The sequence below is a fragment of the Mchenga conophoros genome, linkage group LG2 (genome assembly GCF_057382185.1).
Source record: "Mchenga conophoros isolate Kocher_MC1m ecotype Shallow Benthic linkage group LG2, M_conophoros_male_GT1.1, whole genome shotgun sequence".
In the NCBI taxonomy this organism is placed as follows: Eukaryota; Metazoa; Chordata; class Actinopteri; order Cichliformes; family Cichlidae; genus Mchenga; species Mchenga conophoros.
In genome coordinates, this window is record NC_140527.1 from 38657053 (window position 1) to 38674309 (window position 17257).

At 41.0% G+C, this 17257-nt stretch overlaps 1 protein-coding gene across 7 annotated transcripts in view; it reads right to left on the reverse strand.

Annotated features, from left to right (window-relative positions):
- The window catches only part of atp8a1 (ATPase phospholipid transporting 8A1), a 111138-nt gene extending 98614 nt beyond the window's left edge, over window positions 1–12524 (reverse strand). For all 7 annotated transcript variants that reach the window (XR_014888314.1, XR_014888313.1, XM_085245139.1 and 4 more), the window contains exon 1: window positions 12154–12524. Coding sequence is in view for 5 of the 7 variants with exons in the window: in XM_085245139.1 (XP_085101265.1) it covers window positions 12154–12202 (49 nt within the window). In the remaining 2 variants the exon portion in view is untranslated. The remainder of the gene's footprint in view (window positions 1–12153) is intronic.
- Window positions 12525–17257: the final 4733 nt, after the last annotated feature.

Here is a 17257-nt window from a genome sequence, read left to right on the forward strand (position 1 = left end):
GCAGAGGTCTCTTCTTCCTTCCCACTGTCAGTGCTGCTCATAGGAAACTGTTGCAGTTTTCGCTCTTGCAGGGACATTAAAACATACTGCAACTTGAGGTGATGTTGCAAGGAGCTGGCTCTATATAGAGAGAATACTGGGTCCAATCAGAAGATATGCAGCTTTTAATCACATCAGGAGCAAAAACTATACTTGAAATGGGGATTTTAATTAAAGGTCAAGGGTCAAATTAACAATGGAAACGTTAAAATTTTACTACAGTGGCACTGGAACTGTAACCATGGACAAATTTAAAAGTAGCACACCAGGCCAACAGTACCATCCAGAGGAGCTGGGGATGAGAATTTGAGGAGGTCATTAAAATAACTTTTCCCAGCTACTCCACAGAGGCCTCCGCATGGTCTCCCTCCCCCACCATATCCAGTTCATTTTCTTTCCTTATGTTCACACACACTCTGCAGATAATGTACTGAACCACAGCCGCACGTCTCAGTGGGATCTGCTCTTAATATTCCCTGGTGGACACCGTGCTTTTTCTCAGCACTAATGTCATTAACTGCAGGCATGTCACGGCTCAACTACCCTGACATTAATACAGAGACCATAAATAGTGAACTTGGTGGATATTCACTGTGGGCATCATTCTTAATCTGTGTTTATAACAGCACCTTTCAACTATTAATTGAAGCCCCATATTACACATAGCACTGAACATAAAAATAATGTAAGAGGCCTGGAAAGAAAAGAGGGCGAAAAAAGTAACAAAGAGCTATTTAAAGCTCAGTGGGAGGAGATTCGCACACAGCTCTGGAGGGGAAGCCTCCAGAGGAAGGATCAATGCCACCGAGTGTCGTAATGACTTTGGATGCAGGCCAGATGCCAGGATTATTGCTTGTGTCAGCCAACAGACAGACGGGTGGAACAATAGTCACAAGGGCGCACGTATTTTGGAGAGGGTGCCCAGTGGGAAAAAACTGGGCCCAGAAAGGCTTGGCCAAGACACGCTGGTCTTCCCCCGTCTGTTTCTGTATTCCTGTTGCTAAACGCTGCAGGTCACAGAGACACCGAGAAACCGACAGGCAAGGAAAACCCCTCTTCAATCGCCTCTGCATGTTTAAGATACTAAAAGCATGGAAAGACTAATTATTTTCTATACGCCTATACAACTTTCACACTTGAATATGAGCTCATTTTTATCCCGGGTCTTTTCAAATGAAGCTCATTGTTAACGATAGGTTAACGATAAGCCCAACCCCTGCTGATTTACCATCCTCCCGATGGTACTATATTAGCTCAGGTCAGGCAAGAGTGCTGGGCGTGGAAAATTATTCCTGGCATGACTGTCAACACAAAAAAAAGATAAAATGCACATAATGGCCCCAGTGACAGGAACCATAATGACCTGATAGTCAAGTATATTAGCCAGTACTGCATCTTGTGACAGTCAGGCACATTATAGCACAGAAATAGCACTAATCCATGTTTTCAAGTAGATGATCAAATGGAAATAGTTATTGTGGAGTAAATGTATTTTTAGCAACAGTATCTTATTAATGTTTGACGTCAAACGAATCTCTTGTAGCCCAGATATTATCAAGATATCATATCACAGTTTTGCTACATCGTGGAACTTCTTTGGGCCAGCATCTATTATATACTTAATTACACAGTGATGACTCACGAGGATCCATGACTTATTCTTCAGAAAGGCCCATTAGTCAATCAGCTAGAGTGCACTGCAAGTCTAGAGGTAAATGAAAACGTAAAAAGGCTTTTTGTTCGTCCAGAAATAGCTTCTAAAAGAATAATGAGCGCAAGAGACTTGAAGGCTTGTCAATAAAGTGTAGCCGAGAAGGCACGTGACCTGGCCAGAACACGGCTCCCAAGCAAATATTCAATCACACCCGGGGTAGGTGGGGGCAGGCAGCTGGGGGCTACGGATATTGATCCCATACAGACAGACAAATAGCAGCTAAACAGTCAAGAAACTCTGTTAAGAAAAGCAGCACAGGATACACACAAATGACTGGCTTTGCTTCTGTTTGCTTCTGTCTTTACACATGCAGAACTACCGTGTTAACAAGTACCCAAATAAGTCAGCTAGAGGAGTGAGGCAGAACATTCAGCCTTCTCAGTCTGCACGTTGTTCACCTTAACCTGAGGCTATTTACCATTGTTATTAGGCTCAAATTAGTTCCAAACCGCTGGACTTCAGGATGTCTCAGTCTCATAACTCAGTGAGCCTAATGCGCCATTTATATCAGCTCATCGCCACCAAAGACAGATCTCAACATGATTCATTTATGCCACATAAATATTTCAGCAGACAGAGCGGCTACAGTCTATTCATGGGAACCAAGGCCCCCGAGATGAAAGCCCCCCTCCCTCCCGATCACCTGCCATTTGTGAATGAGGAGAAGAGCTGGAGGGGAATATAGATACTGCCTCAATCTAAGCAACAGCAACATCCATAAGTCGCTTATCAGATCACAATGCTGTAACCGGCACTCACAACAACAACAGGGCAGCTGCAGATTTAATCCCCCCTCCCTGTTTGGCTCCGTCTGGCTCCTCATAGGCTCAGGAGGGCTACAGTAGGGCGGATAGTGCAGGGACAACAGAGGCAGCTGGGGCTTGCACTGACATCAGAGGGCTGGCCCTGCTCGGCTTAGCGAGGATCTGCAGAGAGAGAAACCTTTCCACTGTGTATGACTTTATGAATGATAAAAGAGAGAGGCATATGCCATGAAATTTAAAGGAATGGACACAGGAAACAGACTTTGTGAATGTCAGTCACTCAGTTACAGTATTCTTCAAGGACACATCTAAAACCTGCAGGACACCAGCCCTCAAGGCCTGGAGTTCCCCACCCCTGATTTAGACCTTCACTGAACAACCGCTAGCAAATAACCAAAGTTATATTCAGGCATTTGACAATAAACCAAAATCACAATGAATAACTGTAAAATGTTAACACACACAGGTTAAACGTTTTTCCTTTTTGTCATCTCTGCAAGCAACAAAACAGTTATTTGGAGAGTCTAGACTTATACTTTGGAAAGACTTAAATTTCAGTGGCCAATGCATAAAGAATGCATTTACAGTAGGGTCTCCAACTAAATATGATAACAATCTAACCACCATTTGCTGGTGGGTAGATATGCCTATTATACTCGTTGTTGATTAAGGCGGAAACAAAAAGGTTTTCACTCTTGTTGCTGATTTTGTGTGCCATCTCTCTCTCTTTGCTGTATTAAGCAAAGTGTGAACATTAACACACTAACAAGCTCAAAATGGCTGTCCGTGTAAGCATGAGTGGGCCACTTATTTAGGAAATTCAAAAAAGAGTGTGTCGATGCCTTTTTTGTGGTATTTCTGGCTATTTGACAAATAAACGGTGTCGTATGCTTGAGTAACTCAACTTGAACTCAATTAAATGGTTAAAAACATGACAGCCTGTTCTTTAGGGGCGGATGCCAAAACTTAATGGTAAACAGTGAAAGCATAAACCTAATATTTCCTTTTGTAGTCTGATCAATTGTAAGGGCTAAAACACTTTACATATTCTTAACTAGAGCTCTTCTGTACTTCAACCTTTTGGTTTTTTGCAAGAACAGGAACAACAAGCTGTAATGGGATCTGGCAAGTTTTGGCTCATGTTAATGTTGCAAAACCAGATGGATTAGTCGACAGCTGTAGTGTCATGGGTCGTATGTCAGGTTTAATGGGACACTCCTTAAAGATAAACAACGTGAATGGCTGCTTATTACGACTCTCAGCGCAGTTAGCATTATCCAAAGACACACTTTAAGCTTTGTGTTCACAGACTGAATGTGATTTCAGGGGCCCAAACATGAAAGTTGAACAAATGTAAAATCAATCTTAAATTTTAATGAAACTCCTACAAAATAATGAGACATTTAGTTCATGGCTCAGATTTTAAAACAGGCAACAACAACCACACAATTTCTGCCACATGTTCTCTAAAAATAGCTTTAATCTACAAATGGCTGAGTAATGACAACTAATCTGTGCCAGTGTTCCAGCGCTGCCATTTGACCTGATGTGACATGTTTGATGTGCCAGTGAGATGGGCCTAAACCGGCACCTCCATCATCGAGTGCACAGAGTAAGTCACGCATGTCCAAAACATATCAACTGTTCTCAGTCTGACTGAGGAAATGATAACGTAGGTAGATGCAAGTTATTGTCTGTTATTTATTCACATCTCACTGCTTTTATTAAATTCATGAAACGATGACTTCATGCATTATTCGCACCACAGTCCAATAATATGAGCAGTGATTGTCTTTGGGCTGATTTCAAGGATAACCTTGATGGATCCGTCAGATGCATTATAAAACAGTACATTTTTACATATACTTTTAAAACTGACCATAAATGTGCAAATGCATGACTGTGACCTAGCTGAACGTAAACCTAGCTGAGACGGGATCATTGTCGTATAATGAACGCGCTCTCGGGGATGGGAGGAGGGTGTGGGGGATGGTTGAGCGGGGCGCAAGGGCAGCGAGAATTTCATCTTCCCAGCCACTGATGGTGTTGCTTTCCTGTGGAGTGCCCGCTGACACCTCTTCATCTGACCTCGTCATCCCACTATGACACTGTCACACTGGCTGTCTCCTGGCACACGCACGCTAGCTGCAATTTTCCTGCTGTTTCAGCTGAGTGTGCATCACACTTTCACACACCAGGGGCACAAAATTCTGCTCAGCAGCAAAAACTTACGATGACAGAAAAACAGACACAGTTTATGGGTTCTTCTTCTTTTTTTCCTTTTTTTAGGTATCTGAGATTATTTCATGTTTCAGGATTTGCTGCCCATCTATAGCTGATGCAAAAATTGAGACGAATGGAGGATCTCTACAAGCATAAATTTACAATGCAGGCTTGCAGTGGGTTGTAAATAAGACTCAACCAGGATGTCAGCTAACCTGCTCATCAAATGATCTAATCAATTTCAGCAGATGGTTCGATTAGGGACCATAAAATCAAGGATTTAGTGGCTTTTACACTGAATCCAAGTTGGTCTTATAATTGAACCTATTGTGCTTTTTTATTATTTTTAGTCATACAAATACTATTACGGTGGTGGACGTTCACATCAAAAATGACCATTTTCAAATTATGAGGTCAGTGTATGTGCAAGTAATCCCTGTCATCTAAAGTACACAGCTGTGAGCACAGAAGCTCCACCCACCTGCTGTTTAAAGTCAGTAGCTTGGTGAACAGAGGCTTTAATTTTAGAATAAGATGAGAAGATAAATAAACATTATTTTGGTCTATCACACCAAGGTACTCTGACAGAGTCCAAGGGTAATATAAGCACAAAACATTAAACTAAATATTTCGTTTGGTCAGTACTGCATTGATTTTTGCTTTTAAAATGCACAACTGAGTTTATTGAATTTTTCTACCTGAATAAAGACCGTCACATTCACATGTTTCTATGCCAAGTAGAAAAAACACTAGTTTACTGCATTGCATAGAGCCACGGTTTTGATAGCCTTCACACCAAAATCATGATCATGAGTTTCCCTTGCCTGACATCAACATAACAACAAATATAGCAAACAGTACAACAGTCTGCGTCTCTGCATGAAGACCCAACTCTAAGTTCTTAGTCTCTGAATCTATCTCTTAGTGGGAACATGCATTTGCACGTTCCTCCTCACGGTGACCTGCCACATCCACTTTGCCTTGCAGACAGAGAGGAATCATTGAGGTGAGGGAAATTGAGTATCTGAAGAAACACATATTAGGCTGGCTGCAGGTTAGTGATGGAGGCAGGACGTGAAGTGGAAAATGGAGAACGGGATGTGTCCCGTGAAGTCACATAGGGTAGAGAAGCCAGAGGGAACTTGATATGACACACCAGCAAACCCAGGAAGGGGATTTAGTGGCGTGTTGTGCCACATTATTATCAGCCAGTGATTCACCAGGCACACTGGCAGCTTTCAATCCCTCCAGTCTCCCTCCCCATGCTATTACAACTATTCAGACAGACCGAGGTTCAGCTAGTCTTATTAAAATGCTACAGGGCGCACAGCCTGCTCCACATATGCTTGAAAAAAATGTGGATAATGCCAGTGAGGTAGAGATAGCTTGATTATGATTATAGAAGAAGTAGGCTATAATGTCTCACTCTTACCTAGTAGTTACTAAGGTAATGAGAGTTGAAGAACTATTATTCTCCTTCTCCCCCCAAAATTTTGATGAGTTACTTGACTCACAGCTTTGGGGAAATCCCCACAAAACTTACATCAGCTCATCCACGTCTTCATGTTTTACAGTTTTTGCACTTTGATTTTTTCCTGGAAATGTTACCATCAGTGATCACATCACTCTGAATTCTGAGCCTGGAACACATTAAAAAAAAAGGTTTATGTTTGTTTTGCTAAAAAAACAAAAAACAACAAAAACAACCACAAAATCACCTTTTGTTCTGTGTGTGTGATAAATACCTTGAAACGAATGTTGAATTTCACCTACTAACATTTCAAATGAGCATTTTTACTTGGGAAGCTCCTGCCACTCGCGGCGAATTTAATGAAAAAATTCCTGACTGCACGTTGCTGGAAGTGGATGATGTAAACATCTTCAGAATGTCAACATACTGACAAATGGCTCAAATAAAAAAGAGGCAGCAGAACTGCCAAAAACCCTTTAAAGATCAAAAAAATACACCATGAAATGCACAGCAGTGGCTGCAGTGGACACTTCTTATTGTTTCTAACACCTGAGTTCACTTCACCTCTTTGTATGTTAAAACTTCGCACCTCTGCACAGCTGGTCGAGAAACCAACAGCACAAGCAGGAGTGGCCCACAGACCAGCTGTACAACTTTGTGCACTGCCTCCGTCTGACAACAAACCGTCAGCGAACCTGCTACTTCTGCTGGACCATAAATCTTGGTTAAGGCCTGATTTAGACTTCTGCTGTGAATCTTTGTAGAGCCTACCAAGTGGCCGATGTCACTACCGGCATTTATGCTTGTGCGTGGTGCATTATGTGTTACCTTGTGGTCATGTCCCAGCATTTTATACGCAGTGCCAGCCGATAGAAACTCACTTCTGGGTCTCCATTCTTTGTTGTGGTCTCCCCCCCCCCAGAGTCTTTCAATTTTTTCCACTCCTTTGTACATTCCCTCACATCCATTCAGACAGTTTTGGCAATGTTCCTACAGGATGTTGCTGACTTCTAAGGATGCCAGGCTCCTTATATTGAGACAATCGTTGTTCTTGTCTTTCCAACAAATATAAAAAATATTGAGAAAGTAGCAGGAGATGCACAGGAGGAATTGCTAGTACTGAAAATGGCAATCACTATGGTTACAGGCTGCATCAACATGACATGCAGTTACATTTCTACAGCGGTAAAGGTCAGGTTACATCGTAGGGTTTCAGAGGGGTTTGTGCTAACAACATAGTTTCGTGACAGAACATAAATATTCAGTAAACCTCATAATGGTTGAACCTGTGGTTGTGTATCGGGGTCAGTGCGTGGAGTCAGAGGCCATTCAAACAGCAGCTGTGAACCCATTCAGCACACCTTAATAGCCTTAGAATTGATGCTTTATTATACAAATATCAAAGTTTTGATGACCATCGAGCTTTACAGGAAGCTTTGTTCGACCTTCAAAATAAAAGCTCCAACAAATTTTGTGCTGCCCCTCATGGGCACTACATGATGCTGGATTTTCTGAGATTTTAAGACAAAAGCTCATAAATAATAAAATTACATTTTGATGAATGTTTTTAGCTGTCTCTTCCATAGACACAGATTTATTATTGACATGGTTATTAACACTAAACAAATTAGGAAAGAACTTGAAAGTAAATCCTCACAAATATTAATGTCACTTATCTGGGCTTATAGAAAGTGCTGGCTTTTCTATATATAATTAAGTATTCCCTGGCTGCCTTGCCAGTGGCTGTCTGTCTCTGTAGAATCATACATTAAACGTGCTGATAAGCACTAATGTCACCTGCATCCCAACTGTCTTAGATAAGGTTGTTTTGGCAACACACGAGGAACAGGCTGGCAGGGATCTCGGATGTTTCCACAGCACAGCGGAGAAGAGTGACAAGGAGTGGGGCTGCACGTGGTGGCCAAGACTGGCGAGTGTGCAGCACAGAGGGGGCTGACGGACAGGCTGCTGATGGATTAGGTGGTAAGCCTGGCAGAGGGCTGCCCTTTCTAGATGGAAGCCTGCCTGATGCACAGTGGTGATTAAAATATAAAACTGAAGGGTGGGGAGTGTGCTCAGGCTCTCATAAAAACAACTGAAAGAAACGCTGCTGAGCAGACGCATGACTGAGCAAAACAGTGGAAGTGGATATGGAGCCATGAGGCTGGAAAATACTTGATCCAAGAGCAGCAGCAGCACAGGCCATCAACCTGGAAGCACGGAAGGTGATCCAATCCAACACTGAGATGGATGCTTGAAAGAAATTTCCCCCGAAGCAGGCGGATAAGAGTGTACACAAAGCCAAGTGAAGTGAAAGCTCGCACACAAGAATTTCACTCACATGTACTGTACCAATGTACCTGCACATGTGATGTGACAATAAAAGTGATTTGATTTGATTTGAAAAGCTTAATTGTTTGCTCTTTGTAACCTAAAAAGGTGGTGTAATGGTGACAGCAATAGCTGCTGCATAATTCATCTGTTTGTTCCTCTGACTGCAGCAGGCTCCGCATTGGTCAACACTTTTATACAGTCTCGTCGTATTTAATTATTTAGATTTCTACCACTATAATGCACAAGCTCGTCAGCGAAAATCCATCATTTCTGTTGTGCTGCGCAGGATGACAAATTGCGTTACAGTTACCAGCCCTCAAGTGGCATTTTAGGACCAACAGACAAAACTACCGCCAAGCAAATCACCTTTCAGCAAGAGGATATTCAAATTCCAGTCTGAGAGCTATTACAGTTTTACTTTTTATTTGTATTTTCTTTAGAGTTTTTAATTTGCTTTTCAGTTAGTTTCCAGGGTGGAGTTGCTCATATCTGCAAACCCACTCTTTTTTGAAAATGTTCAGTTTCAGTTAGTTTCAGTGCAACATTTTGTGAAGGACGCTGACTCAAAGTCACATCGTTTTTAGTTCGATTTTTGTTATCGGCGGTCGTCTTTTGCTTTGTAAGCAGTCGTGAATTTATATTTACTTAATTGTAACTGTCTGCCCCAAATCTGCTTGTTAAGGCTGACATCATTAGCCAGGCCTAAACGTTCCTTCAGTTCAGCAAACAAACACTGAGGCCCTGTATCCAAAGCCTTCCATCTCCATTAAAATGATTAGTGTGTGTGTTCTCATAAGTGTTACAATAAGGTGTATGTCCAGGCATCCATGAAAAAGAGGATTTTTGCGGTTTAGCAAAGTTTCAAGTTGACACTGTGTTGGATTGACAGTTAAAAACTAAAAATGATATGCAATGTTCTCACTTAAGTATTTCTAACAAACTGGAATTTACAACACCGCTGTACCTTTGGATGTAAACAAAGACGTCCAAAGGGCTGGCTGGCATACAGTAATGCGCTACCTTATGTCTAACTACTGAGTAATACACTTTAGTACAAGCAATGTGTAATATGAGGGTGAAATTGTTCTCAATAGAAGTGCATGCAATTCCCCAGAGACAAATCTAATGATGTTGGAAGGAAGGAAGGAAGGAAAGAAGGAAGGAAGGAAGGAAGCTGTGGAAAACGAACAAAGCTTCAGCCAAGAGAACATCTGAGATGAACCTATCAGTAGCAAGAGGTTAGTCATTCGTATGTTGCTGCACAGGGCTGATCATAAGCTTAATGCAAGCTGAAAGCGATTCTTTCCTGAAGTGTTCCAATATTAGGTGTCTGAGGCTGGAGTGTACGGAGTGAGTTTTTATAAATGTAGCCTGAAGACATGCTACACTTGAACAATGCTTATAAGAAGGTGTAGAGGTTGAAACTGACAACCAAACATTGTTCAAGGGGCTAAAAAGTAAAATAAAATAGAAAATAAAAGATAAAAATCAAGCAAAACAGACGAGAGCCTCATCCAACGAAGGAGACTCTTGAACCCAAACACAGTCATGACAAATCTCTGAACAAGCAAATAACCTCTACGATTCAAGACCATCTGTTGGGAGTATGGACTGGCATACAGTGTGTGGACCGATTACTTCCAGTGCAACTTTGTATCTGGATAGTGGAGAGACACTCAATAATTAAATCTTCAGAAAACCATTAGGAAAAGATGCTTTCTTTCCCAATATTACCCCCAGTGTATTCTGCTGCAATATCGTATAATATAATTTGCTGCTTTATTAGCACGGTTCTATAGGTACACGAAACTTTGAAAGCCAAGCTTAACCATCATGAACTGATGATAACATTTCAAGAAATTCACAAGTCGATCAACATTTTATTTAACTCATCTGTAGCATCTAAATTTTTAAGTCACATTGCTTGTATCTTTACAGCTCAGTCTATTTAGAGTCAGACTGTCAAACTCACTTTAGTTCATGGGCAACATGCAGTCCAAACTGATCTCATGTGGGCCAGAAAGGTAAAACCACCACACAAGAAAGCGTCACTCCAAATTTTTCCCTTTCTTTGGTGTAAACAAATTAATTTTTAAAGCCTTCACCCAGGCCACAAATGGGATTTTAAAGAAACGGTGAACCCTTTAAAAACGTCTCATAGAACAAAAGGCATAATTCCGTGTTAAATATTTTTTCTAATTCAATGAGTAATCCATTCAGAAAACAGCCTGAGATATCTTAAGAAATATAAATGAAGTTTAAAACTGTATTTCGGTTTTCCACATTCATTGAGTCTAATATCAGCACATGTACCTTCACAGCAGAAAGGTACAAAACCTTCACGAACTCTACATGTTACTCAAAAGGATTAACAATGCGCTTCATCAAGAAACTGTAGTATTAAAGACTTCCACACTATGCAAAGCCAGGTAGATCCTTTGATGGTCTAGTTCTGGCCCCCCATATGCATGTTTAATATGCTGTTAAACAAGGTCACTTTTTGAAAAAAAAGGAGTGAAAAACACATTAAACTTACACCAAAACACTGCTGGTAAATTACAAAGCAGATAATATGTATAATAAGGTGGCCTAGACATTACGCAACGACTTCATCTAGATGCACACAAAAACAAATTAGAAAAGGTTCATTTTAATTCACTTTACAAGACCAGCCCGCCTGCCTTAGGGGCCAAAATTATATACTCAACAGCAATAACTCAGACTGAGATATTACCCAGACCTCTGCAGCTATAAATCAAGCCCAAGCCTTTCAAAATCAAGTGGCAACAGCGCTGCTACATTTACTGTGAAGAGAAACAGAAACTTCAGCAGGCATCATAAAAAATGGGTTTTTGTTATTGATGTCTGCAGATAAATCCAGTCAAAGCCCTGAGTAGTCAGAGGTCAATGTCAGCCTCACATGAGTGACTGCAGGGATTTAAAGACTGGCTGCAGGTGCACAAGTCTGCACACCTGCAGCAGGTAGGTAGACTTCTGTGTTTGGAAATCACTTAGGTAATGCCTATGTGTCTGCATCTTCATTCCCTGCCAAACACAATAGAGATGCAGTGGAAAGTTCTTGGTGCAGGGAAGGAGTGGGGGGCCCCAGCTGAACCACAATGGCTGCATTATTAGACCCACACAGTTGTAGATGCCATTTGCTGGACACTTGTGGATACTTTGAGTAAGCTACAACTTAATCTGTTTTCTGAGATGATGGGGTGATTCCTAAGAGGTAGGATATGGCTTGTCCCGGGGTCAGGTGCAATCTTCAGCGGCTTCACTGTGACAACGCCTTTGTCTCGAAACCCCTTCTCCTCTATCACTTTCACTTTAGGCTAACTTATTATTTTTAACATTTAACTTGAAAGAGTTCTTTCCCTTGAACGTCTCATAGAAAACTTCCAAACCGCCCGACCCTCTCTTCCCTCGGGTCTTATTTACGCCTATTCGGGGGGACCGTTAATCACGGCTTTAGCTAGCGAGTTACTGCACTTCCACAGAGCTGTCGGCCGGCCTTCTAGCAAGGAAGAAGGTAATAATGTACAAGATATTTTTTCTTCGCCTGGTCTCGAAAATATAAAACAGATAAAAACATTCCTACGTACCCTCCGCCCGAGTACGAAGATCAGACATCGTTCTCTGGACGGGCGGCATCTCTCCACGCAGAGCCGGGCAACGGCACCTGTCAAGTGGCCGCGGTGTTGGTTCTGCCCCGTGTGTTCTGGCTGCTGCTCCTCAACCGTCAAAGAATTTCAAAATTACGGCTAAAAAATCAAAATCTCTCTCATGCGGATTGAGCTGATGCGTGTTCACTGCTGATGAGAGATTTACATAAGGAATTGCCAACTTTCATTTCCCGGTTGGTGACAGAACCATGCTCAGGAGCCCACCGCTTCATGCATCGCCCAGCATCTCGGTTCGCACGGCGGACTGAAGCCGTCAGACGCCCCCCTGGTATAGTAAGAGTGGACACGGACTAACCATGAACTGAAGTGAGGGGGACGTTGCCGCTTCACATTATGGACTGTACCATTTGCAGAAATAGCGGGAGGGGTTAACACATTAACATAACCGTAATTACGCCTTGGCTAGAATTAAAAGAAGTGATAGAAATAATATTTATCTGATAATATCGAGAGGCTAAAGTGCTGTACTTCAATCCCCGTCGCCCATAATCATTAAAATGCTAGATTATTGTTTTAAAATGGCCTTGAAACTGCTGGTTGGCGTAAGCACATCCCCCCTTCGCGGTAGACATACACATGTTGGGAGTTGGCTTATTAGAACGGAATCATGTTTTCGTGTATCAAACGTGCTTTGTGCACCATCAGCAAATAGAAATCACTATTTAATGGACCGGTATGCATAAAACTACAGTAGGAGATTTTGTTTTATAAAACAAAATTCATTTCCATTCATGGAAAGTCCCCGTTCATCTCTATTATCTATTTATTTATTGCAATACACGCCACTATATCTGTACATCTGTCGGTACAACTCACCTATTCAAACATAGGTGAGTATATTACAAAAAGCACATATTTTTTCCTAATTACTTCTTGGTTTTCATTGCTGTTGTTAATGTGTCACTTCTCAGATAAGCGTAATTCATAGCACAGTGGTTATTATTTAATAAGTATAAATCGTGGCAAATAAAGATGAACACTGAATACTGACATTTTGAGAAAGAGAGTTGGTTACAAAAGCACTGCCAACATTAATAGCTGGGGTTAAAGCTTACCCCCATGCCGTTAAGTATCATTTTACAAGATTACACATTGTTAGATTTTATCAGTGGTTAATATTTAACAAAAATCATGTGCTCATAAAAGTTGGTTTTCTCCTTTTACTCTTGCTTTGTTTTTCTCAATTAGAGGCACTCAAGTGACACATAAGCTTTACAGTGTCATTAATTCCATTTATGGCCATTTTATTCAATGTGTGTGATGATTTTGTGGATTTTGCTCTTGCAAAAATGACCCTAATCCTATTCAAATAGTGATGAAACACTGATATCCAGGAAGTGTTAACCTTTGAATCGCTAAAGCAATAAAAACTGTCTTATAGTGACAGAAATAAGATGTTAATATATTGTACCACACATGTATGAAGTAAAGGACGTGTTTGAATTACTGCACTGTACTTTCCGTTAAACGCAGGAAAAAAATGCACTGATAGAGAACTGCAATCAATCTGCAAGTCACTCTGATGCTGCAACAGTTACCATTATTCACCAGCATTCAATATGTACGCACAACAAAAATACACATGGTTCATCTATACAGAGACTTTAACAAGTCCTGAGGCTTTACCTTCAGCATAATCTTTTGCAGAGAAAAAGAAACTGACAAAAATGTCTGTATGGATTGGCCACTCTGGCACACGGGTGTTGTGTCAAAACTAATGTCTCTGATCAATAGAACAGTGCATTTTTCTTTACAAGTACCCAAACTAATGAAATAAATTATCAGTCATCTCCACAATAAGCAGTTCTGGGAAGATGTAAAAATAAACTCATGCAAAAAAGCAACAAATGAAAGAGTTTTGAAGTGACAGATTGGTGAAAACACTGTCAAAAATAACAGGATCAAACAGTTGTAAACAGACTGTAGTATAAGTCACCGTGTTATTATGTGATTATTGTCTAGAGATGAGCTCAGCAGAAGATCTAATCCAGGGTGACTTACTCTAGCTCTCATCAGTGTCACTCGCCTGTCATGAATCTGCTCTAACTTGGACGATCGGGAACCTGAAATAGGACTTAAAGGACAATATACATGCAAAAGAACGAGGCTGTGCTGCCTGTCTGCTGTGCATACAGCAAATCAAAGTGGGTCCTCTTTCCCTCTGCAGTTGGAATGCAAATCACACTGGAGACAGCATTTGTACAGCACCAGCACCACTGCAGTTGCTTGAGAGAACTGCAGATACACTACAGCTGTCTGATGTCTATTTCTCACCAACAGTATTTCCACAGTTCTTTTTGTTCCAGCTGAGAGATTCAGTGCATATTTTCATCTGATCTAAAACTCTTTGATGGGAATGATTTAGGAGGCTCTCCTCCTATTTTTATCCATATTCCTGTATAAATTAAAATCATTTCACTGTGGTGGGGATTAGAGGGAAATGAGATTATACTTCTACATGTTCGGCTGCACATCTTCCACACAAAGTCTGCAGACTGTGTTCTTGGGGGGGGGTGTCACCTTCAGTGGCACTGTAAGTCCTCTTCTCAGCAGGAAAAGAGGAAAAACAAAACACACAATGTTTTGCATGAGGTCAAGATGAACTGCATCCAAAATACCTGAACATCTTCACCTCCTCCTCCTCTTACTAGAGAGACACATCTCTCCCAAAGATTTCCTTTCTCTCCCCCCACTCCTAATTCAACATCAGCTCGCCACCATAGGGATTTGGCTCTGTAGCTCCCATGGTTGCTAAGCAACAGTGACAAGAAGCCTGCCTCTTCGATTATGTGCGAGTTGCTCTGGTTTTCTGTCTTATAGCACATCCAGTCCAAACAATGAATCATTCAAGCAGCCGTCCAAATTTGTACCACCGTCGAAATCTGTGTCAGTTTCAAACGGAAAGAGTGTTTTTATCCGTTTATTTATATCTTTATCAGAGTGACCTAAAAAGACTTCTTTACTCTTTTGATCAAATATAGAAGTGTAAATATACCTACAATGAGAGTGTTTGTGATCAAAATTAAAGTAAAGAATCAGTGGGACTTCAGAAAATCATAGAATTAATATTTTAAATCAGCTATAAGTTACCCACTAATTTAAATGTATTATTGCAACTAGCACGATTGCATATGGGCGCCATGGTAAACCAGCCTACAGTGAAGTAAAGGTAGATCCACTGTAGCCTAAGTGCTCTATGGAAACTGTCACCAACATGCTCTAATACAGTGGGGGAACGATTATCTGATCAGCGGCTGAATTGGTCAGTTTGCTCAACTACAAAGAAATGAGCAGTTTCTCGTTTTTATTGTAGTTTCATTTTGAGAGACAGAATATCAACTAAAAATCATGAAAAAGCATGTTACAAACAAAAGGTCATAAATTGAGTTGCTGTCATTGAGTGAAATAAGCATTTGATTCCCAAACAAAAAATGAAGTAGTACTTGTTGGAGAAACCCTTGTTGGCAAATGGTGTAGTTGGTCACCAGATTTGCACACATATCAGGAGAGATTCTGGCCCATTAGTCTTTAAAGAAACTCTCTAAGTCCTTCACATTTCTTGGCTGTCACTTTCTTCAGCCACCAGTCTGGAGACTGAAAAGGCCACTCCATGATCTTAATGGGCTTCTTCTTTAGCCCCTCCTTTGTTGTCTTGAGTATGTGTTTTGTGTCATCATCATGCTGGAAAACCATCTTCAGTGTTCTGGCTGAAGGAAGGAGGTTCTTGTCTGAGATTTTACACTATATGGACCCATCTATTGGCACGTCAATGCGGTGAAGTCGTCCCCAAAGCCTAACTTTTCCACCTCCATGCATGGATCACGTTCTTTGGATCATACTCAGCACTTCTTTACCTTCTAACACACCAGGCTGAGTTAATGTCAAAGAGCTCGATTTTGGTTTCATCTGGCCACATCACTTTCTCCCAAGCCTTCTCTGAATCATTAACATGTTCACTGGCAAAGTCCTGTACTTGCATTCTTGTGGAAGGTCTATAAACTTGTCCTTGACGTCCTCTGACAGCTCTATGGTCTTGCCTATGGTGGTTAAAAGGTTTATCTGTAATAGATTGGTTGATTGACTATAATCTGTGCACCACATGGGCACACAACTAGAATTCTGGCTGGTTTGTAGGGGTTTAAATCCTTATTTCACTCAGTGACATATAAATCAATTTATTACTGCGATGTGTTTTTTCTGGATCCTTGGTTGATATTTTGTCTCTTAACAAAATTAGAGCTTGTTCATTTTTTTTTTTTAAATTGAGCAAACTTAAAAATTTAACAGGGACTTAATCTCAGGTTTTAGCTTTTAAGTTTTCATAATTTTTCTTTTTGCTGAAGGTCATACACTCTGATCAGTGGAAATTTTCAGTTTACTTTAAAAGCCTTTTTCTGGCTGAGGTAGTTGCATGGCTTAAAGACTTGCAGTGTTGCTCTACCAGCAGACCACTTTGATCCAGATTGAAATACCTCTACAAATATTGGAAAATATGCGATGAGATATAGTAAAAGTCATCGATGCCCCTTAGAATAACAGTTTGGTGAACCTATTTTGATAGACATCAGCTTCCAGCATGCTTTTTGGTGACTCTGAAGTGAAGACTTTGCAAGATAAACATGGCCACGTAAAGATGATGCACAGCCAGCTATCTGGAGTTTGGCTAACTGACAAAATTCTGCTACAACACTACAAACTGTTCAGAGAAATGTTGAGCAAATGCATTAAAAAACATGCAGAAACAGGGCTGTCTCTGGCTGCTGCTGAATATAACATGACAACTATACAAGTCCTCGCTTTAACTTAAATCAGAAGCACCTGATAAGCCTCAGTAACCTGTCTCTAAAAGCCTCGCTGTCACTTTCCCTGCATCAAACTAAAATGAATTTGTAGTGTCCTCCAGAGATAGCTCACAAAAATCATCCTGAATAACCAGCTTATAAATGATGATGTGTGTAAGCCCCTATCTGGGGGCTCTTTGCTTCTGCAGGAAAATACTTTGAGCCACTTTGCTGCTGCCTAG